We start from the raw sequence: 27,585 nt of genomic DNA, 5'->3' as shown, positions 1-27,585 counted from the left end.
TTGCCAGCATCCTCCAGGTACGCAGAACAACCAGGGCCAACTGCAGGTGGAATTGCAAGCTGACTGTGACCTTTCCTGGGGAGCTGCTGCAAATTCAAGAGATCCCAAGTCCCAACACAGCAAATCCCATCCGTCTGTGCAATGAGAAAGGTGCACAGACACGTGATATGTACTTGAAAAATAAGCACAGGTACAGGTCAGGACAGACAGAGAAAGTTAGCTTCATTTGGCTGCTGGAAGTCCAGCTACCTTCAAAAGCATTTTAAAAAGTTGTATATCAGACACAAAAGTAACTTCCAGGTGGTACCATTGGTGAGAACATTTCAGATGGCAGGAGGAGCTTCAATTCAGGTGCTGTGGTCATGTCCAAATTGTCAAATTCTTGCAAGCTGCCCCTTTTAGAAGTGTGCAGTGCCATATATCTTAATACAGCCAACATGAAACAAGTATCAACAAGTGCTCAAAACAAAGAACACATCAACACACCAGTAAACGAGCTCCCTTAGACCAGTTCTTTTTCACGTGCAGTCTCAAGTCAGTTCCGTTTTTGGCTACAGACATATCAGAGTCAGTTCCTCCCTCCTGCCACATGGGTGAATGGCTTTTCCAAGTCCTTCTCTGAGGTATTCACAGAGTTACCCTAGATGAGAACCTGGCTCAATAATCACAGAACTGCCTGGTCACAACAGTAAGGCTGATTTGTGTAACTTCTCCATGCATTTTACAGATATTTGCAATGCTGCTTTTATAGCCATCAGCTTTGATGCAACTCCGTGCACTTTTAAGAAATATTACGTGTTTATTTATCATTAATGTCTATTTATGTAGCCATAGCTTCACTAATAGTTGCATTCTATCTTCTCTTTCTGCCTTGGTGCATAAAGGCTTCGGAAAACTCCATAATGTTTTGATACTATATACAAATAAAGGTTATTTGACAAACACTTTCAGGTTTGCTCTCTCATCTATTCAAATTTAAGCACTATCTTTTTTCAGGAAAGAAAACCAGGGAAAAAATTATTTTCCCTCTTTCCCCATAATACCAGATTGAGAGAGAACTATCAAAAGATATATAAGCACTAACTGTTTCCCACAGGATACTTAAGGCGAAACAGATGGCTGTTATTATGGCTTTATGGAGGTCTTACCTAAAGTGCTTATACTCATCTGCCACGTTACAGTTTGATTCCCTGTTATAAATACATATATTTATCTTTGTAAAGGACTGTACAGATTTTAAGCTAGAGGAGACCATAAAGCTAGGTAGCTACTTCACCGGGAAAGAAACCACATCAGAACCAGAACGCACAATGACACTGGAACTTCTGGGAGCTAAAGTGCCTGTCACTTACAGCAGCTAAAATCATGCAGCAACTCAGCAGAGGGAGCTAACAGCCTTGCTTTAGGGGTACCAACTCTGCCAGCCCAGCAGCTTGCCCACCCAAGCTGCGCATTGCTCTACCACCGGGGATCCAAAGGGAAAACCTGAGCCCCAGCTCAGCAGTCATTTCCTCCTGCCATCCATCTGTTCCTTTGTTTCCCATCCTTCGTAATGCTGAGTTGGAAAGCTAAACTGCGTGACCTCAGTTAAATCAATCAGCCTTCAATGCACTTACCCAGGTACTCTTGGGGGAACAATTTGATCAGCCAATCATTTAATTACCGGCCACGGAATTAATAATGCAGGAGAACTTAACTCAAAATGAGAAGGATGAACGTGGAAAGAGGTGATGCAATCAACATAAAATTATTTGTAAAGCAGACATGTTATTTAGAAGTAGTAAAATGCCATAAATGCAGAATGATTTGTAGATATCTTCCCCATCTCTTGCAGAGAGCTAGAGCTCTGCTGCTCTGACGCAACATAGCACAGCACTACCAGGCTGGGAAGAGCTACAGATGTGATGCAAGAGCTACAAACAATTGGTGAAACTGCCACATCAAGAGATCTCCGCTGTGATTTCCTTGCCCAGCAGACTCCTACCAGTCAGCAACTGCAGAGGTTTTTGAGATATATATATATATATATGATCAGAAGAGAAAGATGAAGGTGTTCATTTCTCTTGAATAGTAGGGAAAATTACTTCTGGGAAGCCTTTATGAACTCTGTTCCCTGGAGATAATCCATCCTTTCTGTAATAACTCAGAGATAACCTCACCTAGCCAGTGATGGTATTTAAGCACCCACATTGTCCAGGCCAGCACCACTGTTTGCTTGCTGTAAGACAACAGGAGGTGTGCACTGGGGGACTGTGCACTGCCCCATTCCCTTCACAGGGTAAAACTTCCTGAACATGTTATTTTTCACTGCTGACATATTCATAAGCACATCAGACACGAATAGGAGCTGTCTTACCAACGTTTCCAAAGCCCTCAGAGAACACAGGGAAGATGAAACAGAGGAGTGTCCAGCATGCACTTATTGCACTAACTTTTTTAAATGTTATTAAATGTCATAAGCCAAAGCCCAGCTATGTGTGCTAATATATTGCACTGCAGGTGCCCGAGGTACTTACAGTTGTATGTGATTACATGCAATGCAGAGTTTGAGTGGGAAGTCAGGATGAATTCTGAATTGAATTTCACTTCATCTAAGCTCTATATTGTTTGGAGCTGTTTTGGTTTTTGGATTGCTTTTTTTGTTGTTGTTTTGTATTGTTTTTTGTTTGGTTTTGTTTTTTTAACAAAAAAACAAAAGTAGAATAAAATATCCTGTAGGGTTTTTTTAAATTCTGTCATTTACAGAACGATTTAGATATCAGGGCTGGAACAAGCTGTAGATGCTCTGTCCCTAGAGGTGTTTAAGGCCAGGTTGGGCAATCTGAGCTAGTACTTCATCTAGCAGTAGGCAGCCCTGCCTGTGTTGAGAGGTTGGAGCTTGATGATCCTTGAGGGCCCTTCCAACTCAAGCCATTCTGTGATTCTATGAACACTTCTGCATTAGAGCTATCGTCTCCACCTCTTTATCTTTCTTAATACAACACAGTTTATAATGAAAGTTTTATTTTCAATGTCTAAGGATAGCACTGTTCTGCTGCTTTCTCCTGATTGTTCTACAGTGACATTTTCTAGATCCCATACCACGTTAGGCTCCGTAATTCAGTGCCTGAAATGATTAGGCCTAGTTTGAATGCTTTACCTTGTTTTCACTGTAAACTTCCAAAAAGGGGTCTCAAAAAATTCCCAATTCACCTCGTACTGTGCCACATGAATAATCCTAGGAATTTTGCTGTAAAATAAAGAAATAACGAGCAGTACTGAGTTCATAAGAGGTGCAGGAACAACTCCTGCTCTTATTAACTTCATCAGAAGGAAAAGCAGGCTGATAGGTAAACAAGGTAAAATATTCAAACATACTTCATTTTCTGTCCAATGTTAGTAAATAAAAATGGGTATTTTTTAAATCTAAAGTGAATGTATGACTGTCTGTAATGAGAAACATCATCAATGAGTCATTAGAGTATGGCAAGCAGTGTTAACCACATGACGTCAGGTAAGGGAGCATAAGAATACAGTACAGATATATTATCTCAGCACAGAACATCTAAGAACTTAGCATCTAAGAACTTAGCATCTATGTTATGCCTAAATACCAAAGTGACATCTCTATCATCTGCAATGGAAACCTGAGTTCTGTCACTGATGATCACAGCAAATGCACCAAGTGCTGCCTCAGCGTCAGACTGCCTCTGGAACACTTCAATACAGACATGATTGTCTGAGACATTACAGCCAGGATCCAGCTAGCATCTTGCAGACCACCAATCTGCAGCACAACCAAAAACCAGTACTGCTGCTTCCATGGAACCATTAACCATTTGGAATGCTCTCTAAGGACAGTTATATACTCCCTGACCGTCAGACACTACCCACTCAATTTGCTCTGTGAAAAAAACACTTGCATGTCTTATCTTCTTAATCTAAAAAGGGCTTTCCTACAGCAAATATATATCATGAGATAGAATTTACAAGGAAGCATGTTACGACCACATCCTATGCAGGAAGATGTTACTAGAAAAATGCCTCTCAAGAACCTTATTTTCAGAAACCCCAGAATTTTCTGTGCACCCCAGAATTTGTCTGCTTCTTCCCATCTATACAAAGATTAAAAGTTTCCTATGCCTTAATTACATCTTAATTGTCTTTGGAGTAGCACAGATGTGACCCATGCAAAGGAAGAGGGATTCCTCCCCCCTCAAGTCAGTAGGCCTTCCAAACAGAAAGTTGTTGCCAGTGGTTTTATATTCCCATAAACCAACAAGGAGGAACCAATCAGGAAAACATTTGCATTGTCTGACTGGCCAATGGAATATTCTTGTTAATTTTTTATTATTATTATATTTATGATTTCTTCTGATCAAGTATACTCGAATAGTTTTCTCATCTCACTAGTAAGTGTTGTGTTCCCTGGAACATTAACATACATTTAAACTCCAAGCTCATCATTTTTTCTTCAACAGACCTGTTACTGAAGTGCAATTATTCTCTTCCACAACTGCTGAAACATAAAGATGATTTTCCTATTGCACATGTAACTAAAGGTAAAAGGAAAAAATGTGGCCTTGGTGGCATTTGCAGGAGCCTCGTGCATTCACTGGGGTTTCCACAATGCTCCTGGAACTTGTTTCTGCTGTACTCCAGTGGAAAACTTCAGGGATTCCTCCTTGTTGCTATTTATTCAGAATTGTGAAACAGGTTGTGTGATAGAGGAAGAAGTAACTACACAACATACCACTTCTGTTTGGGGCACATGGGCTATTTGATTTTAGAAGGGAGATCCTTCCTTTCACACCTTACCAAGTATCACTGTGTAATTGGGTTTCTGTAGAGTAAACTCCCTGTGAATTTATAGGCCCTGGTTGTATGATGCTTAGCAGAAGAAACATCAAGCCAGCAATCCTAGGGCATATTCTGAAAAGGATAATGTTATGCTTACAACATGCAGTGCTTTCTGAAGCTGCTCACCCACAGATTTGGGTATGAAACTATGTGAAGTCACACTTACAAATTTAGTTTTTGTTTTCCTTTCCAGCATGATTTGTAGACCATAAATACTTTCTGAAACTGTTGCTATGCCTTAAAGAAGTAATCCCAAGAAAAACAAGTCAGGCCATAGTGCCCTGCCAGAACTTATCCTGACCAATATCTTACATATGATGACAAACTAGTGCACTTCTATTTTTAGTGAGGGGAAAATATATCTTGGATACATTTGATTAGAACAGGCATTTTCCAAAACTAATGATACAGTTTACAAATATACAGTCTTTATGAAAGAGAAGTAGGTTCTTGTTCATTCAACTCTTTCAGGAAAAAAAAATAAAAGTGATGAGTCTTTCCTATTCCCACCTTTGCCACCAGCTGAAAGCTATACAGCATATCATTCTTCTGCCACTAATGCTAAAAGATCAGTCTTTAGCACAGGAATTAATTCCCGGCTGAGAAAAGGAGACACAGATAAGGGTGATTAATTCAGTTGTGCCAAGATAGTTACTGCTTTGAGAACACAGATTTGACAGAAAGCAAGCACACAAGAATTCACACTTTGATCTCACAGTTTTCCAGTCAGCTTATAATATCCAGAACTTTATTTTTCCAAAGAAAAGAAAACATCAGGTTAATGGCAAACAGGAAGTCACAGACAGCAGAATATAACATTCACATCTTACTCTTTCATATATAAACCTTTACTTTAAAGTGTTATTCTAAAATAACATACATGGTTACCAGACCAAATAGCCCATTATAACCTATGCTGAAAATATCATCTTTATTTACAGGACAGTAATTAAAATGGACTCTAATTGGGTATGAGATCCACAACAATCTATTTCTCTCTCAGAGCCAGAGCACAGCCCAGCCTTAAGCTGCTAGGCAGAGCTCTATAGAGGGAGATGCCCCTCACATACATGGGGAGAAAGCATTGGCAAGTGAATGTCTGGCTCATCTGCTTCTGGAAGAGGTGGAGAGTAGCTTGCAAACCGTTACTCTGATCAGGCACCATGTTTTGTTACCTATTCTACACTTTAGGCTTTACAAATTACATTCTATCCTTTGCTCCAGTGAACTGTTGCCTTTCAGCCCTTGGAGTTGTTCTGCCAGTATGATGCAGAATTTAGGACAACAAAAGCTTAGGCATCCTTTCATCCTGTATGAACTTCTACACATATACATTATTGTCATCTTCTAGCATTGCTAATCATCGCGTCTACAAGAAATGAACAGAAATAAGAGAAAATCAGGGGTACATGATGTTATTTTATAGGCACTTCTATAACCACGTAAATTGCTCCATTGTGAACTTACTAAAGTGATCTGCTTTAAAGAAAAACAACTGGTCTGGGTTGTGCAGTAATGCTGCCTTTGAGGATCCCAAAAATTCTGCTCTGCCTTATAGAGCACGAATTAAATACCAGGAGAATCATTCCTTGCAAACTGAGCATCCAGCGTGCACTCAGCAGCAGCTCACACAGAGCTGTGTCACATAATGCAGTAGCTCTTTAGTCACTTAATGAGAATGCTCTGCTTCAAAAGAAACAGCTAATCAGATAATCACATTAGACTGTATCCCATAGGCCTCGAGCAGTCAAGCTCCCAGAAACATCATTGAATAAGACAACAGGATTATGTCTTATGACCACACATTGTATTTATCACAAAGCACGGCCGATATTCACACTGTCATTATAAGATTATTACATGGTTACCCGTGTTCTATAAAATAGAGATGTCATGTTGAACAGATTATGAAATGGTACTGCAATTTTAAATATTCTTAGCATGTTACTTTTATTATTAATCATTATTTATCACCAAAACATCAGTACTTCAGTGTAAACATTGCAAAACGTACACGTGATTTAACATATGGACAGAATCAAACACTCCTGATCTGTTATCTATCCACAAGATCTACAAATAAGGCATATGGTCAGCAGAGTAGGAGAAGATAAGTTAACAGCCCAAGCGCTTTGCTTTCCTCCCACACACCTTAATTCTGTCAGTTATTCTGCTGGATTCCTCTTAGCAAATCAGGTATCTTCAGCAGGTCACACCTGAGGAAGGTTGTTAGCAGTCTGAAACGTCATTCTTTTAGCTTTGTCGCTTTCCTGTGCACAAAGGAAACAAACAGTGAATAGCTAGAGGGCTTAGTCTTTAAAAAAAAAAATCAAAAACTTGACAGAGTTTTCTGCTAGGAAGATAACTGCGTGGCCTGAGAGACTTCACTTGTTCATTCTCGCGTTCTTATACACAACTGACACTTTATCCCACTGAGAGGATCTTGACATAAAACTGCAGAACTGATCACATTTCTGTGATAGAAGCTTGACAGTTTTCCCACACAGCACTGTCAAAACTTCCCATCAGTAGCTGCAAACAGAATTAGCAGGGTGGCCACTTAGCAACCAAATGCTTCTGTTTTTGCAATCTTACAGTGTGGCGTCGCCTCTTTTTAGGTTGAACCCACTCCTGTTCGTGTGATGGCCAGTGAAAATCCTGGGGGGGCATTTTGCTGTTCTGGTTCTCCAACTCTTCACAGTCACTGTCATCTTGTTGCGCTGAGGGGAAGTGCCTATCCGGATAAATCTCTTTCAGTTTGCCCTCAAAGAATACATCTAGACATCGTCCAGCCTCAGCAACCTCTGAATCTGGCTGTAAGAGAATAAATAACCATTCAGTCTTACTGCACACAGAAACCATCAAGGATGAAATAAATGCCCACCTTTTCTTAATGTCTTCTCTTGGTTCTCTCTGCTTCGTCTCCATTAGTCTCCCACACTCTTTCTACAGGCCATTAGTCCCTCTGCATTAACAGTGTAAGTAAAAACCAGATGCTGCTATTAAGGGAGATGATTCTGCACCTCTAAGAAAAGAGATGTGCAGTGGACTAGAAAGAATAGCATTTGCCATCACTTATGAATTTCCATGCACCTGAATTTTCCTAGCTATTCTTCTGGATACAGATGGTTTCTCACAGTAAACTCGGCGTCACTCTAGAAAGTTGTCAGCTAAAATATCCTCTTTAATTTTAGACCATATGCATCTCCAGCTCTCAGATGCATGTTATCTCCACTTCTGTCATCAATAAAAAAATATGTTCTTTCCAGTGAATAAAATTGATTAATCCTCTTGCTTATCCCAACCCTACACCCAATGTCAATGGAACCAGTAGTGCTATGCCACTGTGACAGCTTTAAGTACAACCCTCCATGTTGAATTCCCTCACCCATGTATATTAGAAACCTACATAATTGAACTTTGCACAGTTCCAAAACATAAGACGCACGTCAGTCACAAGTTCCTCAGGTGCAGAATAGTGGAACTTATCCTTTTTTTGCAGCTTTTTTCTTATGATTGACAAATCCATTGGCCTTTTGATGATCTGATAATAATGTTGAGCCTGCAATACGAATAGAATACAGGTTCGTTACCTTTTTAATTAAAACATTTTCTCTCCAGGGACTTCTATCCAAGCTTGGATTGAAGTCACTGCAGAGGATTTCTTGCAGCAAAGAGGAGAACTCTGGTCTTCTGATACCTACACTTGCACACTCTCTTCCTGTGTGCCTTTAGGTTTGATTAAATGATGCTTGCTTGCAAGATCAGTCTTGAAAATAACACACTTCAATGACTACTGTGCTATTTGCACTTCCTAAAGTTTATCCCAGATAGAAATGTCATCATTTAACCATAATCAATAATATATGTAACACTGATAATTGGCTGCCATTTCCCCCAGGCCTTCATAAAAATAATGTGCCGAGGTACTGGAAGCTGATACTGTGGGAAGCAATCTGCCAAGAGTGACTGAAAATATACTAATATGTGCTCTTCTTAAAGGTCAGCAAAAGTCTTTTTCAATGGCACCAACTGCCAGGATTTCTCTCTCCATAAATCTTTCTGGATCGAAACTTACTTGTTAGATAACATTACATAATTCCATTAGATCAGTGCAAGCTTTATTAGGTAGAATGGTTTTTATCTTGTTATTTGCAGAGTTCCTTCATGTTTACCTACTCTTTTTCTCTTATTTTGCTCCTCTAACTTGTTCCACTTTCTGTTTCACTGTTAAAATTTCAAGAATCTAATTCTTGCAATTCTTTGAATTCTCTAATTCACAATGTGTGCCAGAATATTCTTTGGCTTCTCTCTGACACAGAGGGGCTCAGTACTTACCAGGGGGCTGACTGGTTCATGGAATGGGAGGCTCATACTACTGCAGAACAGGGAAAGCACCAGCTTTTCACACTTCTGTAGAAGCCAAATTTGAAATATATTTTAATCCAAAACAAGTGAGTTTCATCCTTGTTCTTAGTTAATTCTACTAACAACAAGGGGAGTTTTTTACATAATCTTTACACTTTCATTGCAAAATGGCATGCTTCATTCTAACCTCTGGGATGTTATGCCTTGTTGCCTTTTATAGTTTAGAAAGTGAGAATGGTAAAAGAAACGGGGGGAAAAAAAAAAGCTTTTTTTAACGTATTTTGCATGCATATGTCCTTCCTGGAAACTCTTGGGAATTCCTCACTGACACAGTTTCTAACCAATCCCATTTTCTAAAAAGAATTTCACAAATCAACACCCTGATCATGACTATTTCTGGTCAGCTGTACACATTGTAATGCAAACAGGAATCACATAAACACTCAGAAGTCACATCCAGCTCTTTATGTAGCTCAGGTCTGGAATCATCACAGATGAAATTGTGTGGTGCTGTGGCTCAGAGGCCTTGCTGCAGTGCTCTGAGAACCATTGCTGGTGCCCTTAAGTACAGTGCCTAATGCTAGGTTTCATTTGTGCAGTGCCAGCTCAGCAACTGTACTCAGCAGTGTGAACTCAGTATCTCTGTCCAGCTGTCACTAATATACACAGGACATCTGTTTGGAGCTTTAGCTTCCTAGCATCAAACAGACTTTAAGAAATGGTAGTCTTACTAAGCGATTTGGAAGAGAAAACTGGTAATGAAGATACAAAAGAATAAAATTTCCTCTATGCTGGTTTAGCAGTGCCTAGATGTCATCCTAAAAGTAATTAATGTTCAGTATGAAGTCAGTAAGTTGACTGCGATTCAGCTGAGAGTCAAAAAGTGCCCGCATCAGAAAATGTCCTTGCAACTGGCCTAAGCAGATGTCTGAGAGCGTGCCAAGTCTTGAAAGAAAGAGATGTGGTGGCACAGTGCCAGGCACAGTTGACACAGAGAAGCATGCACTGCTGCCGAATGTGACTTCCTTGTTCATTTCTCTATTGCATCACATTCATTTTGAAGTAAACAACAATTTTCTAGAAAGAACAAAACAACATAAGAGAATATTAACAATTCTTCTGTTGTATTTATTATCCTCAGAAACATCTAGGAGCAACTAACTCAAAACAGTTGACTTTCCAATGAAGTGACAAAGTCTCAAGCTGAGGTCATATGTCCTTTCCTATATAGTAACAGGATGTAGTTATTCCCACCTTCTGATCATAGTCATCAAGGCCATATTGTGCATTATAACTATGAGCATAGCGTGTGTTTTCACAGTCATATTCTACCTCTGGTTTCATTGGATTACGGCAAAGTGTACACACCCATTCTCCCCTGCAAAATAAGAAACCAAGAATCTGTGTAAGAATTGGTCACCACTTTGTCAAACAACAAACATCAGAAATCACTATATTTTAAACTCTCATTTTTAACACACATTACAACTGCAGATAACATTAAATCTCAAGCCCGTTCTATTAAATGCTCTTGAAGGTATTGGAATACAACTCAAAATGCAGTCATTTCAGATTTTACTTATTGCATTGCTTTTGTTACAGACAAAAAAAAAAAAAAATAGGTAACATTTGAAATCATATAACCAAAATGTGTGTAGCTGCATTCATCAAACTGCTGTTGAAAACAAATAAAATAATTAACAGCGAGCAATGTGAAAAAACAGCCAACAATAGGATCATAAGACAAAACTTGATCCATTAGATAATAAACATCAAGGAAGTAATAAAGGAATATCAAAGAAAATAGCATTATCACAAAAGTTATTGTGCACAAGCATGTGGGGTCCCAAAACAAGTAGACGTAATTATAGACATAATTCTGCATGAGCCTAAGCACTGTTCCTAGTAGATCTATTTTCAGAAACCCCTTGAAGAATATCATGAGGAGAATGCCAGATTTCTGCAACATCAGAACCAGACATATGTCTATTACAGAACTATGAATACATAAATTTAGTTAGCAAGAGTAATATACTTCATTAGAAATTAAAATTTGTGTAGGAAGCTTATTTTACAAGGAAAACTTTTTTTCAGTGCTTTAAAATGAGAGGTTAGTGATGATTCAGCTCTTACAGAAAAGAGGGAAAAGCCAAGACATGGAACTTACTGCTTTCTGAACAGATAGAACAAACTACAGTCTCCAAAGTAATATCCCACAAGGTATTTGCACAGCAGAGACTGTTATTTGGCCTTAGCACAAAGTAGTCTTTGGATCCACCTAAAAATGATTTGTAGCTGACTTCAGAATGACACAACACCAGTAATGTATATTACTTCTGAAGTTTGGTATGTGGACATGTAACTAAGTCTGTATCATTGTCACAATTTGTCTACGTGAAGTCGCTAAGGACTATAATTCTTCAGAAATCTATGTTCTAAATAAACACTGCCACAAAAACTCCATCAATCCCAAATTTCCCCTAAGTCTGGCTGGAAAACTGAACAAGAAGGAGGTCAATGATTGCCTTTGCTCACGCAGGGAAGAGCTGACGTCTACACAACAGATGTGGCATGAAAGTTAGAATTTTATTTTTCTCCAGTAAGATCTAACAATGTTTTTAAAGCTCTAGGTCTGCTATCTCCTTCATCATAGTGGCCAGCTAACTTTATAGAAAGCACGCATGGCTTGGAATAGTTGTTAATGTTTCATCTAGTAAGATGATTCTTCCAATTCTAAGAAAATAATTTAAAAAGTAAGAAAGAGATGCAGTTACCCTCCTACTTGGTTGACACATATGTCCCTAAGGTTACATTCTACCCCAAGGAAATAACCAGAAAGCATTTACAAACACATTACAAATTTACAACATTAGCAAAACATCACATGTACTCACACTGGAAAACTGAGTAAGGCTGGAACATGGCAGGAGAGATGGAAGACCTTGGGGCAATGATCACAGCACAGCAGTTCTCCTCCATTAAGACACACAGCACAGAAGTCTTCATTCTCAATTGTATTCACTTCCTGAGTAACTGGAGATTTCTTCATGATGGAGGTACCATTGGTGAGCTTCTGATCGACAGATGGAATATCTGCAGGAGCAGATTTTATTTGTCCTGCAGTCTGGGTTATGAGAAATTTTCTGTCATCTGTGTTCTCCTCTTTGGATTTCAGTCCTTCAGGTGAACCACCTTTATTTATCTTGAATAAAGAAAAATCTGAGATAACACAATCATCAATTTCATACAGAACATATAGAACAGCAGCAGTAATCTGCAAGAAAAAAAAATTTCTCTACAGTGAACTCTTCTGCAGAGGACACCGGGGTTTGGCAGGCCTATGCTCAGCTCAGTACTGGCCAGTGGTCGGCCAGGTCAAGTCATTTCCTTTACATACCATTGTGTTATAGCACAGACAGAGATGTACAGATCTCTCATCATGAATACCAGATACAGTATTTTTGATGACTTTATTTGCTCTTCATGGAAACTGCACATTATACAGGTGCAGGTGCAATTTTTACAGGAAGAAACTGGAAAAAAAAAAACCAAGAAAATATTTTTTTCTTCCCAGTATAAATTCCAGTTTCCTTCTGCGGAAAGAAGTTCACTTTTAAGACACTGGGGAAGTGACAGAATATTAAGCTTTCAAAAATCTATAACACTGTTATTTCTGGAATTGGTTCCTATCACTCATGTTGCGATGCCTGAACAAGAATTCAGCTCAGTTTCAAGCTATTTATCCTATGTTTGCAATTTGACAGTCAATCTAGGCTGTCAGAACACAAAAATGCTACAGCTATCTGATCTCAGAGATGGACTTCTCAGAAATGGAAGTAACAGGAAGCTACACAGCAAACAACAGCTGCATCCTCTTACTTCAGCCCATCACAGACGTATTAAGAATGAAATGAATCAAGAAACCTGTGTTAAGTGTATAATGACTTTCAGGAACTCTGAATACTATAAGTCAGCAAGACAACGGGGAGAAAGCAGGTAAAACTTCAAGCAATCCCACTCACTTTTATAGCCATACTTGAAGACCGGGTCCCATGCTCAATTATTAGAAGAAAATTGCCCTCCTGCCCACTGTCCTGTGGCTGGAGCTTAAAAACTGGTAGCTCGCCAGATTCCGATGCACATATTTTCAGACGTTCCAGTCTCACATAGGGGATCCTTGGCTCTCTAGGGCAAGCACTACCATTAAAATAACATATGGTTACATTCAATCACATTCCACAAAATTCTCTTCCCTACTCATTTTCAACATTTTTCGTGTACTGTTCTTCTCTTTTTCCTTCATTAACTGTGGCTAAAAGTTGACTAAAGGGTTAACTGGTTAAAAGGATTTTTAAATGCCAGTTCTTTATAAAATCAGAGTGCAAACACTTTCATTTAATCATGTGTGCAAATGCATCAGTACCTTCTGCCCTTTCCCCATATACACTGGCATACAACCCAAGTCATGTTCGATACTTTTCAAATAAGAACTCAGCATAACACTCAACCTTAAGATATTAGCAAAGCAATAGACAAAAACAAAACTTATTAAAATTCCCAACGTAATATTAATCCTGTTCCCAATTTACTTTTTTGGCTTTAAATTGGACTAAACAGTTTACAGTTGTTCAAATGACAAATGTTTTCATTTATATACTCTGAAAATCACAAGAGAATAATAGGCATGCGTGAACACATCACTTCTTTTAAGCCATAGTTTTCAAGTTTAAGAGAATACTCCATAACTTTCAGAATTATTAGTATTATTTATAAGGAGCCTTGCATTCTTCTTAAAAAAACTTTTCCATTAGCATTAAGTAAGAGAAATTTTCTAAATACGTGAATAAAATTCCATGACTAGTGCTGTTGTATAAAAAAAGACTGCTACCTGACATTCTGATTGCTTTTCATAACCATTTCAAAATGTTCCTTTTCACAGTTACTGGAATCTGGAACAGAAAAGAAGAAAAAATAAAATATTTATAATATCAGAGACAGATTTGGGTAGAACATACTTTAATATTCATGTACTTCTGACTGGTGTTTAATATGATAACATAAGTGAATTATGTGATCAGTTCATCAGTATGTATATTAAATGCATGTGCTATTTTCTATTCTGGGGAACATTCTTTGTCTTTGCCTTAACTACAACTTCTGTACTGCATATGAGGAGCCTTTCCAAAACATTTTGCTGAATTGGTTACATTCCCTTGGAATTATAGACATATACAGACACACTGCACACATCCATACACAGGGAACATATGAGTAATCCTTTTTGCTATACAGCCTTCACTTGACAAAAGCAGACCCACAGTCTAAGGCTCAGGAAGTCTTTGCAGTCTCCTGTTCCATGCTTAGAAGCTTCTGGATAATTCCAGTTACTCAAAAACAGGAATGAAATTCTGACTCTCTTGAGGACGAAAGCTATATTGTATGATCCTTTATAGCATCCAGGGTACGTAATGTAAAAACATATTAATTCAAAACTATCCATTATATAAGCATGTAAATAACCACAACTCTTGATCAACACCAGGCACAGGCAATGAAACAACTTTGGAGAGATGGAATAGGGGCACGGATAGAATAGGGGCAGGGATGAATGCTCTAACAGATGCTCTTGAATAGCATCTTGTATATTGACATCACCCATAAGAACTTTGTTACGATTTTGACATGGATAATATTAACAAGAAAATAAATATGTCTATCCAGAGACAAGTTAGTGCTACCAAAATACTCTTTTTTAAAGGAAATGTAGCTGGAGTCTATGGTCCCTATCCTGTTGCATAAGAGCAATGTACCTTCATGATACTCTATCACTGTTCTCAGTCATTTGGGAACAAAACAAGACTAACAAGTAGAAGTGTATTTCATGTCATTCACCTACAACTGTTGCTAAGTTGAAATTCAGTAGATGAGGATCTGGAAAGAATTACTAAGCATGACTGCATACTGGTCTGAAGCTCTTGCTGCCCTTTGTCAAAAAAGAGGACGGTGCCAGAGTCCCAGTATTAATCAACTTTTCCATCAGCTACTTGGCTTATGAGGAAGCGTACTTATAAAAATTTGAGAAAGACATCAACCCAGAAGAGTTGCAAGCACTTTGGAGAACATTAAAAAGTCAAAAATTATCTTAATACATCGTGGAAAAACCTCCTAAGTCAGCAGGAATGAACTGAGACAACACCAAGTACCACATGTATGAAGGAAGGTGAATGAATTAACATAGGAAAATAACTGACTGAAATGAGAACTGTTTTGTAGAAATAACTAAGGGTTAATGTCGTACTATTCACTACATGCAAGTTAATCATGTAATGAAGCCGCAGAAAAATGGCAAACGCTGCCCACTACCTGTAGTGAGGAATGTAAAACACAGGAGCTGGTTTGCTCAGTGCCCCAGAGGCCTCAGCTGTAACATTGCGTTCAGCCCTGAGCTGCGCAGTAACTGCAGAGCCCAGACACTACACAACTGCTCATCTCCAAAAGACTTAAGCCTGACTGAGGCACAGCTTTTTAGGGGCACAGATGATCCTTGCTACTCACACAACTGATTGTGGCATAATTGTCTCAATTTGGCATAGTACATCTAGAGAAGACCAACTCATCTACTTGGCTCACTGAACTACGTCTTCTTTGTACTAATTAGGATTCTCTGAATAAAAATACAGCATGGAGACAGAAATATTAATTCATCTTTTACAGGGAAATGCAGCCAAATATTGGCATAAGTCACAGAATAGCAGCTTGATCCCGAAATCCCTTGCTTGCATGAATAGTTCCATTGACTTTTAGAGTTTGCAGGAATGAGGCTGTACAGTGCAGCACAAGGATGCTGGCAATTTGCCCATGTAAAGAGTTAAATAAGGTCTAATTCCCTATTAAGACTAAAGAAATAGGCCTTGGCTGAAGGGAATGTTCCACAGTAGACAGAGCCAAGCAAAAGCACATACTGTGTAATATATTAACCTCACAAAAATTTGCTCTGCTACTGACGTGAAGAACTTAGCAGAAGGCACATCACATTTCGGAAGTAATTTTTTTTTTTAATTGAATTTGGACTCTCCAAATCAGCTCTTCAATAGTCATAACTGCAGGTCTCATTAATGGGAGTGTTTCTCAGAGAACTAATACTCCAGGTACTTCACACAGATGCACACGTTTCTGGCTCAGAGCTGAAGGATGTTACAGATTCAAGGCATATAATTTTCAAGTTTTTCTCCACAAATGAGATCAAATGCATTTCCATTGGATTAAGTACTTGATAATTGAAGCTTGCTGGGGAAGCACATTTATGAAAGTACATTAATATGCAAACTGCTTTGCAATGCTTGTAATGCACAGTAACAAGAAAGAAAAACCCCAAACCTAAATGAAACAATGAAAAGCCTGGTACCTTCTTCATTTGTAAGTGATCTTATCCTGGCATTCACAGGAAGAAGAGAATTGTTGCTGAGCAGTTCAGAAGGAGAAGTACAACGCTGAGATTTTTTGACCGAAAGATTAATAGGTTCTTCCAGAACGTTTTGCATAGAAAGACTTAATTCACTCACTACATCTTGCCCAGCTGTAGCCAAGCTGTTTTCTGGATGATGATCCACAGAATTGAAGTCTTCATTTTCCAGCTTCAGAGGAAAAAATATTAAACGTAATTACTAATTTTCTTAATAAAAATAACACGAAATCAGTCTTTAAGTACCAGAAGAAAACCATACTTACTGAACAGCTGTTTTTACATGACTAACTACAACGTGTGCTATCAATGAAAATGGATTTCATTTCAGTAGAGGAGTTTGAGTGATTCCTACCTTGCACTTTGCGCTCCCCTGATGTGCATCACCTGGTGTGAGGGCAGTAGAAACCCCAGGGTTCAGCTCAACTGAAGCTCTTCCCAGTGCCAAACTGTAGCTGGGCACTGGCTCTGGTGGAGTATCACAGTCGCAGCGGGTGCTTGGGGATGGGCCAAGTGCCACAGTGGCTATGCCTTGCACCTGTGGGTCGACTGACCTCGATAATCTTGAAGGTAGTTCCATTTCTAAATCGTTTGAAAAGCCCACACCTAATGATGCTGAAGGCTGGGAAAGGAAATAAAAACAGTTTGTTAACCAGGTTTTAGAAGCAAAATACTGCTGTTTCTGTCATGGCTTAGACACTCTGCTATTGTTAAAGAAGCAGTTGAGTCATAAGGTCACGAGAGTATCTATCGTAATCCAATAGCGTTTCCAGAAGCTTCACAGTACCCCTATTGAAACTGAAAACTAGAAAAGGAGGTGCCTAGGTTATTCTTCTGTGATTTACAAAAATTGCCATTCTTTGATCACTCCAAGGGATTCAGATTTTTAACTACCTACAACGAAGGGGAAATCTAAGCATGGAGAATATTATACTTACGACTATCTTTGATGTCAACCCTACTAACTTCCAGTAAGTCACACCTGGAGAAATAAATTCTGACCAGAAATTTCATCATTTTATTCAGAAACTGTCAGATAATTTTACTTAGAATGAAGATTTAGAAGAAATAAGATTCAGATCTGACATTAAGTGGATGAAACTTGTTACTTTACGATGCTAAATACTTTATTGTAGTAAATCTGTCCCATTTAAACTTAAGATACTTGCCCTTTAAATATCATAAGAAGGAAAAGGATCTACAAGTGTGGCTGCAAAAGAAGTGGAATAGCCTATTTACTGAAGCCTCTACAATGACATTTTTAGCAAAATGCACATGCTAATGTCTCGTGATTTGTCACTGTCAGAAATTCTGCTATGCAAAACAAAGCAAATCCACTCATCTACGTGACTTTCCTAAGCTGCCTTACATCCAAGAACACGTGGCTGAACTGAAATCGGGTCTCTGCTAGCATCCATATGAAGCAAATACAAGCAGCCTTAAGAATTATGTAGATCTGTGTCATTTCAATATGCAGTTTTCCATAGTTCATTGGTGTTTCATTACCCTTGATAATCGACTGAATAAATCCTTTTTTTGACTACAATACAGTAAGTAGTACTTATTACAAAATAAATCAAGACAAAAAGAAATTTTCTGATTGCATGTGAATTAGAGTTGTCATTTTTATACTGATTTTTCTGCTTGGGGCCTATGACTTAGAATTGAATTTGAGACCCATTTCCTAGATTTAATTAGCATTTTTCTCAACTGTTAATCCAGTTTGGATTTTCACTTTGTCCATCAATCTGGCAGTGGTAAATACAGTATAGACATATAGGCATACTGGTCTGTCAGATGTGCCTGTGTAAATCCTACATAGTGCCAAAGGCATCAGTCTCAAACCTCTCTGCCCGCAATGCATATCACCTATGCTAAGACAACATTCCGCCCACGGACATCAACTTTCATTTAAGGAGGTAATTTTATTTCCTTTTCCTCAATTTGCAATAAATACTACAGCACTGACCACAGATTTGGGATCATACTCAGTGAGACTAAGTGGCCTCCATTTGAGACAAAAAAAGTCAGTTCTCCTGCAGTGTTGGTGAAGGTCTGTGCCATTTTACCATCAAATGTAAGTAGTAAGGCTATTTTTAGCAGTTCTGGAGGGGCTTTTTCCATGTGTTAGGCACCGCAGATATTACTGGGTCTCCACAGCCAGGGTATTAGACACCTTCCTCTTGAGGTCACTTTCCCAAATCTAAGATTTCTGGACTAGAAAAAATCTTGGAACCAGCAAGATTTAGTGAAACGTGTTCTTCCTACCTCACATTAGAATAAAAAGATAGAACACAGCATAACAGGAAATGCATTGATGGAGGCACCACTTTCCTTGTCTCCCATTCCTCTATTGCAGAGGTTTAGAACCCAGTCTTAATGGTGACACATAAAGATGACCACAAATACCGTAAGTGTTCAGTTCATGCCATAATTTGTTTGACAGGCTCCTGCACATGGAGTGGCAAATGTGGTATCAAGAATGCCCCAGAGAACACGTATACTGCTTTTCATTCCATCACTCTTTATCACATGGCTTTTTCAGATGGTAAAATAAATAAGTGAATTGTGCTTAAATCACATACAGAAAATAAACAAATAAGAAACAGAATTCCTGCTTGAAATGAACAGAGGGACTGTAATCAGCCTTGCCTTTTCCCCTTATTTCAAAGTCCACAGTGGGCACTACTTAATTCCTTGAGAGGCAGTTAAATTTAGCTTGATTCTCCAAAGAATTGGGCTTCCATAGGAAGTACCTAATGATGTGCTCCATTAGGAATGGGCATGCTGGGTGCACGTGTGGTAAGAACATCACCCAAAGCTGTACAGCACATTCAGTGGAGACCTTGTGGCTGCTCACTTCTTCTAATCATTACACACATTGTCCTTTAATTGTATTATAAAATTGTGCCATCACGTGTTACATATCAAGGCCTCAACCTGTGATGATCTGCCTATGCATAACTGTAAAAGCTGGGGGTAAAATGTTAGCTCTATTACATAAGTAGGATTATATCTGGCCTCAGAGAACCAAGTTTACTTACTGGGAGCAACCATTGGGTCTACTACTGAAGGAAAAAGAAATAGATATACACCTAAAATTTTATTACAGCAAATATTGTTAGAAAGTTGAAAATTAATTGCATTGTATGGCTATATATTTTTTACTCTTCTAGCTAGCATCAGTTTCTTAAGAGATCTCTTCGGATTATATAAGCTAATACAAAACCGTACTCTTGTTAAAAAGGAAAAAAGAATAATGAGGCCATCAAACTGCCATCTGTCTTTCCCTTGGGGCAAAAGTTAATTTTGTAGTTTTCTTAATGATGAAGCAACATTATGATCTTTCAGTGCAAAATATTAAAACTCACAGTTAAGAACAGACACATTCCATCCTGATCCATGGAGCTGCTGTCAAGTGTGAAGTGAACAATGCACTGGGAACAAGGCTCATTAATAACCTATTAATTCACTCCCTAAAATAATCATTTCTTTTGCCATTAGCAAAAATTTCTCTTCTCCCTTGACAGTTCAGCTAGTTTTTGCAGACGGGATGCCTTTAAAGAAAGAATTGATCTCTGTTTTATAAAAGCTCTATTGCTTTTAGATCACACCCTTTGAACAACAACAAGCATTAATTATGCTCTTGAGTAGATGGTGGCTTCAGCTGTAGGTTAATTTTGAAACTTTTGACATTTTAATGTACAGCCTGGCACATCCAACTACATCTGTGACGTTATAAGTAAAATTCTCATTGTTTCATAATTAATTTTGGTCTGATGATCCTTATAATATAATGGCAGTTGCATCACCACCCCAAAATGCTTCCTATCACAAATTCCATAGCTATGGTACTGAAAGTTAAGAGTAAAGAACATGCAAAGTGCCTTCAGAGAGCAAAAAATAAATACACTGTTCAGTTCAAATATTTCTTTGATCACTCTTGCATTTAAAAATGTCCAGTGTAAACATGCAGCACTAATACAGAAGAATTCTGAGAAGCAAATACTTACCTTGAAACAATGGGATTAGGATTTGTTAGGATTGTTTTGGCAAAATCTCAAGGCTGTTGACATTTAAGTGTCACAGATAAAGAAAGCTAAAACTAGGAACCGCCAATTCTCTTTGCTATAAGAGAAATAACACGCCGCAAATGCTTGCAGAGTAATGAACGGCTGCTATTAAGTGGAGCAATCCCCCTGGCAGCTCGTTATGCTAGGAGGTTAAACAAATGTACTACTCCAATCCAGTTGTTTAACTCACCACATACAGCGGCACTGATAACACAGTGTACACATGCTTCCTTTTCCTATTTCCCCACTTCAGAATAGAATCCAAAGGATTTCCTTTCTGTTTTTATGAGAAAAAGAATCCAAAGCTTCCTTAATATTTTGTCTGAATAAATTGGAGCTGGCTTAAAGTGGAAGGAGGAAGAGATTGTATGGAGCAAGCAGCATCATGTTTTATTTATCCTTTTTTTCCAGGTCAAAGCAAAAGGTTTTGCTAAATTAACATTCTGGGAAATGTACTTAATTGCATTAAGCATGAACATATCTGTTCTGTAAGCAGCTCAATTCCTTAAATTAAAAAAATACTGTGATACCCTAGAAATTTGCAGGACCACTATAATCATTTATTTCATATCTAATCCCCTTAAAATTGCCAATAATTAGGGGAAAAAAAACAGCAATAAACTCACTCCACACATAAGTTCAGATAAAAAGTTCTAGGGTCAGGTATTAAGTAATTATTTTTGATCAGTAAGCAATGACAGCATGTTCAGTGCAATACCAATGACAATAAAACCTGCTCCTTGCACCCTAAGGCTTCCCTTCCCGCAAATTTTACATTGCTTTTGAAGAAAAAAATAATAATAATAAAAATAAAACACAAAATCAAAATACCATTAGTAAAGCCCCTGCCCTAAGATGGAAGAGTTGTCCTTAATAAATAAATTCACGACAAAAGCACTGAAGGCAGAATACCCAAGAATGCCACATACAACAGACTGAGATCAACCACTCTTTCTGATAAACCTGCAGCAATGGTGATGTTGGCATGTAGATGCTCATGAAGTCCCCACACATTGAGTCCCAGAGGGAGAGCCCACAGTGAACCAGTGCCACGCCGCCCATCACATGCCACTGTTGCATACAGTTGGACTAAAACAGAATTATCTTTCAAAATGCTCTCAGGATGTTCCTCAGATGATATGGAATTTTTTTTATTATTATTTCCCCATTTCATGTCACAGAATGCTGAGACCAGCAATACAAAGTGAGCTCAAAAATTATTAGACAAATTCATAAAGAAGGGGTCCATGAACAGCTGCAAAACAATTGTCTGGGTACAACCTGCAGTTCAGAAAGGCTCTAAAGAGCTGGTTTTCAGAAGCTGATGTGGTGTATCAACCAACGATCAACTTAAACTTGTCTGATTCTTCTGCCCTTTCCTAAGCATCTGCTATTGAATATGGTTATAACTGAGCAGATAACACTATTCAGTAATAATTTACAACTACCGTGTCTGACATATTCAGAGATTTATTTTAAGCAAATGGAGAAATAACAGCACAAGGGAAGAAATCTTCAAAAGCTGCTGAGGAACAAAATCAAACATTAGCTTTACAAATGCTATCCTGATCCCAGTGTTCCAACGGGAGCCATGAGAGCCAAAGCCTATTATGTTTTTAGGATGAGCAGGGACAGGACAGGATGTGCCCAGGATCCAATCCAACTGGACAAGGTGAGGAATCTTTCTCTCCCAGAAGTAATGTCTCTGCTCCAAAATAAAGGAAGGGATGTGCTTCTAGAGTCTAAGGAGGAAAATGCTCCAGCTAGCTCTGCAATAATGACAGAATACATTGTAGCATTATCTAAGCCTTAAACTATAAATTTATTTTAGATATACAGTAATTATGACATTTCTTTAAATACTGGGTACAGCCTTTAGATCCCTTGCTCATCACATTAAAATAGCAATTAGGTATAGATATGGAAAACAAGGACTGTATGCCCCTTATTACTCCTGCAAACACAATTAGGCCAAAAATATCTTATTATTCTTGCCTCTGCTCCAGTTTTATGTGCAAACATTAACATAGCAGTAGCTTTGATATCAATGTTTCTAACTGACACCAACTAGAAATGTCTGCCTTATACTTATGGAAAGCCAAAATTCAGTCCACTCAGTAGTGCAATGCTTAATTTTTGCCCTGACAGAGGCTGAGATGTGAAGACGTGAGGACTTTTTTAAGTGTCTGAAGTGTTTCATCACTGCTTTTCCACTTTATAAATGATTTTATAAATGATCAGCTTTAAATACGAGGAGCAGAAAACAGTATTCATCAGAACAACTCAAATAAGCACCTTTGAACTCAGGAGCACTCAGGGCACACATAAGTACAATCCCATATACAGACAATTCAACTAGTCATCAGTCCGTAATTATAAATGCATACAGTAAGCATGTTTCACAGTTCAGACACAAGTGATTAATTAATATATTTTGCCTCTCCAAAATAAAGAAAATCACTAGACTAATGGAAGATTTTTTTTTCCTTTTTTTTTTTTTTTTTTTTTTTCGGACAGATCTGAACAAATACATCACCAAACAGTTAACTCTGAGTTTTGCTACATCCTGGTTCACACAGCTTTCTCCTTAAAGAAAGAAGCTCAGCAGTCAAGGTCCACTAGCAATGCGGCACACAGTGAAGGGTGTCAGAGTTCAGCAGAACTGCAAAATGACGCCAAGAAGTCCAACACCAGGTATTCTTTAAAAGGCAGAATACAATTCTTCTCCTCCTGGTAGCAAAAGGTTTCTCTAAACATTTTCTCTACCATATTTTCCAAGTGCCATCTGTGCCCTCCAAGAACACAAGAGGTGAAATGTTCTGAACATAGGCCGTATAGAAAGTGCACAGACACCCATACAGAATTTTTTTTTGTCTGAAGACAAGCATGGAAACAGATGATAATGAATAGATACATCCTCTCGTTCTTTAAAGAACCAATCTCCCATTTATTTTTCTTGCCAGCAAAAGCAGTCAGATGCCTTTAAGCAGCATTCATGACACACATGTTTCAAGAGTTTCCTTACTGTGTTGCTACCTTTCATCATTTCTAATCACCCATTGCCAGAGCTGTCAAAATATTATGATCTCACCCCAAACAGCTCATTGGAAAACATAAATACAAGCAAAAATGGGGGTACTGAAGCTCTCAAGCATCCTCACTTCTTGCAGATACACCAGAAAACCAGTAAAAACTTTAGAGATCCGTGTTGTCTGCAAAAGAATACCTACTTCTCAGTAGTAGTAGAAAACTTTCCTTATTTTTTTTCTAGGTCTACCCTCTTCTTGCCACGTTCTCAACCTGTATGGCCTTTCTTTTCTCCTTCATTTTCACATCAGACTACATTAGTCTCTTGTACTTGTACTTCAATTTTCTTCCCTATTTCTGACTTCTCATTTCAGCTGCTAGAAGAAATCTTCCATTGTAGGTCCAGAAGAAAAGGATGGCTTTTTCAAAGTGCATGTATAGAAAGAGCCTCTGAAAGCTAATCCATTAACATTTATTTTCACAAATAACTTTGAGGGTGCGTCTGCATTACAAGAAAAGTTCGTGGTCTTATTTACAACTTAAGTATATCTTCTTTTAGTGATTTCCTAAGGCAAAGGCAGCCCATTTGCAGACCATGTACATAGCTTTCCCTCAGTTCTGAGCTCTGTCATCAGAGGCTGAGTGAGTTTTCCTTCCATATACGAAAGTTCAGAGGCAAAAAACATCATCATCTCAGAACACTGTGATGCCACCAGCCCAATTCAGAAGTGCCATCACATTTACAGGATTAAGTTAGCAGTTGCAGATTTCACTGTGGCTTCCAAATCTGATCTCTATGCTGCTTCCATACCCTCAGTTATCATTACCTTTCTGTTTCTCTACAATTCCCAAAAGGATCATAAATAGATTGGGTCAATAAAGCAAGACAGCTTTAAAAAAGAAGTTAGTTTAGCATGGAAAGACATGTTCTTCCACAATATTACATGCACAAATTCCAAGAAAAAATATCCATGAAACACTTCTACATGGCACGAGTCATGCACAGAAATACCAAACAGATTTGAGCAACCAGAACATGAAGTGCAGTTTGGAGTACTTTAAACAAACTATAGAGACACAAAAGGGAGTTCACCCATCTCAAATGCACTGGTGGTATTCAAAGCCAGCAAGAATCTACTGAGAAAGATGAATTATCCTGTTTTTGTTTTTGCTTTTGCCTCTTCTTCAAAAGCTAGGGATGCCCAGCAGTGGGTATAGGGATTAAAGGATGGCTATGTCATATGCTAAAATATTCTACAGATACAGAAATTTATGAGCTTTCTGCTTATACACAAAGAGTATAACAGAATTGTTATAACTCTTTTAGACATCACATCTCCACTAACAATTCTTGTTATTTCCAGTATTTTTAAGGATGCCTTTCAGGATTTCATCAGAATCTGTGAGTCCTTTTTCAAATTCAACTGCTGCTAGTATGGTATGAGAAAGACCTGACAGTTAAATCACTAAAGACAAGAAGTGGACAGAATTTACTCTGTGAAGAAGCAGATATTCTATTTATTCACTAGTCCATGCTGAGCAGTCATGCCAGCTGTATCTAAACAACACTGGCTTGTTGCTACCTGGGCTACAGCACAGTGTATACATATTTCTGGAGGATGTACACAAGGTTAGGCAAATGACTATCTCTCAAGTATTTACAAGTTAATTTGCCAACTTTTACTGTATTTTAATTTTTTTCACCTTGATTGCAAATTCCAATGCCATGTTATACTCAATATCAAATTATGTTTTCCCATTCACATGTTTATTTTCTAAAGTTCTTTATACCTTTCTGACTGGATGGAAAGTTGATTGTTGCAATGTTGTTTCAGGGGAGTGACTGCTGACACTGATTTCTTCATCCAATGATTGAGACATGGAAGATATTTTGCTTCTGTCAAGAGGAACTACAGGCTTCTGGGCATCAAGTTCAGTGGAATTCTCACAGACCTATAAATCAAGATTAAGAGTTAATGTTTTCAAAATCTTGTTAAAAACAGTAGCAAACTTGCATCAACGCAGCACACATAATACAAAAAAACTAGAAAGACTAACACAACAAAGACATTCAAACTCTAACTGGAGAGATAAATGAATACATAGAGAGATATTTCTCTCAAATATTCATAGAAAAAGATTGATAAACCTGCTGAAATGCATAGGTATTCCAAAAGCCAGGTAAGTTACTAAGGTTAGTCATTCAAGGTGGGAACTCCACAGAGTTTACAGAATGGGAAACCTCAACCACCCTTCCACTGCAATTCTCACTGTTTTCTGAATGAGTTTCAAAGCCTTCTTATAGTGTCACCTTATCTTCCTTACACGGTTTGGATGCCCACTATCAAGCACTGACCCTTTTTCAAAGGCAGGATCTCTGGGACAGGGATTCAGGGATTCCTTCTTTGCTATAAAAATGTCAGTCATTCAATTGTTCTGTCCTTTGTTTACCTACATATAAAGCATGAATGATGATGCTTTTATCCTCCCACCTGTTGCTTGCCTTGTCTCTTTAGAGAGCCAGATCTTCAGGATCTTGGTTATTTATGCAGCATTTTACACAAAGTTTTGGACAGATCACTGTGAGGCATAAAGCTTCTGCTGATTACTAGCATAGATAAGGCAACAGAAAGTTCAACCTACATGAAATCTTAAAGGTGTCCCCCATTTATGAGCTTATATTGACCAGAAACAACAGGAAAGAACTTTCAAAACTTACTTGTCTTTCATCTTCAATTTGCTGCTGAACAGGGGCTGGTTGTCTCACTATGTAATTTATCTGACCAACTATGGTCTGTTGAACATGCTGAGGTGGCTTGGCTTGGTTTAGCTGCAAACTGGACTGCCCTTGGGCCTGGAGAAGAAGCTCCAGATCCTTTTTCATCTCCTCCAGTTCAAACTGGTGGTGCATTATGTCCACGCTTTGCTGCATGACTTGTTTGTGAGTGTTCTCATATTGACTTGGTGGTGGTGATGCTGGTGACAGCTGCTGCTGCTGTGGTGGCTGCTGCACGTTGTTAGACTTTATCTTCTGAAGATGGCCAAGCTGCACTTGCACAGTTGATGTCTGCAAAGCAGTCTGTGAGCGAAACAGCTGTGGATGGCTTGTGTGAGCCTGCTGAGCCTCATGTGATACAACAGCGTAGCCCAGAGGCACAGTCTGTTGCAGCTGCTGTGATAGTAAGTGCTTTCCCATTCTCCCAGATGCATTCTCTGACTCAGACCTTGACTGCTGCTCTCGTTCAGACTGCGTTGGCTTCAGAGGCTGGGAAACACCCCTTTGCTCTTTGTCACATTGCTGCATGCTGTACTGCAGGGGAAAGTGCTGCTGATGCAGTTCAGAAGGCTGTCGAAAGTGTTGATGGGGGCTTATGTTCTGGTGAGAAGGCTGAGCTTTGTTTGAGTGAGGTACACTGAGGCAGTGTGAGCAACACACAGGAATAGGACACTGAGCGGCAGGGGGAAACTGATGTGGCTGGCTATTCACAGGCTCCAGCTGCGACACTGGGGAACAGTGCCCATGATACAAGGGTGTCTGTAATCCTTGTACATTTCCGTACAGGAGGACATCTGAATGTGAAGTGTGTCCCCCTTCCATAGTGAAACCTCCTGCAAAAATAATAACAATAACAGCAAACTTACTCTCCTAAGATCTTGACAAATTTACATAAGAAAAACTCTAAATGCCAGCCATTCCTTTATCTTTGGTTCATACATAAATGGGCTCATCCCCTACCAAACAATCCTTCGATATACCTTCAAGATTAATTTTTTCAGGACTTTGCAGTGATTTAAAATCACACTAAACTCCTACTG

General features: G+C 38.6%; 1 protein-coding gene across 1 annotated transcript in view; it reads right to left on the bottom strand.

Moving 5' to 3' along the window:
• Positions 1-5,557: 5,557 nt before the first annotated feature.
• TRIM66 (tripartite motif containing 66) overlaps positions 5,558-27,585 on the bottom strand; it is a 46,216-nt gene continuing 24,188 nt past the window's right edge. The window contains exons 9-20 of the mRNA XM_085224181.1: positions 26,489-27,378; positions 25,561-25,722; positions 17,025-17,291; positions 16,613-16,841; positions 14,096-14,156; positions 13,230-13,404; positions 12,102-12,409; positions 10,462-10,585; positions 9,178-9,252; positions 8,249-8,401; positions 7,435-7,653; positions 5,558-7,109 (exon numbers count right to left, since the gene is read on the bottom strand). Coding sequence (XP_085080307.1) covers positions 7,050-7,109; positions 7,435-7,653; positions 8,249-8,401; positions 9,178-9,252; positions 10,462-10,585; positions 12,102-12,409; positions 13,230-13,404; positions 14,096-14,156; positions 16,613-16,841; positions 17,025-17,291; positions 25,561-25,722; positions 26,489-27,378 — 2,723 coding nt within the window. The 3' untranslated portion in view covers positions 5,558-7,049. The remainder of the gene's footprint in view (positions 7,110-7,434; positions 7,654-8,248; positions 8,402-9,177; positions 9,253-10,461; positions 10,586-12,101; positions 12,410-13,229; positions 13,405-14,095; positions 14,157-16,612; positions 16,842-17,024; positions 17,292-25,560; positions 25,723-26,488; positions 27,379-27,585) is intronic.

This window comes from Meleagris gallopavo, chromosome 5 (genome assembly GCF_905368555.1).
Source record: "Meleagris gallopavo chromosome 5, MGAL_WU_HG_1.1, whole genome shotgun sequence".
NCBI classification, from domain to species: Eukaryota; Metazoa; Chordata; class Aves; order Galliformes; family Phasianidae; genus Meleagris; species Meleagris gallopavo.
Note: the sequence above shows the minus strand (reverse complement) of the source record. Positions and strands in the feature narration are given on the sequence as shown.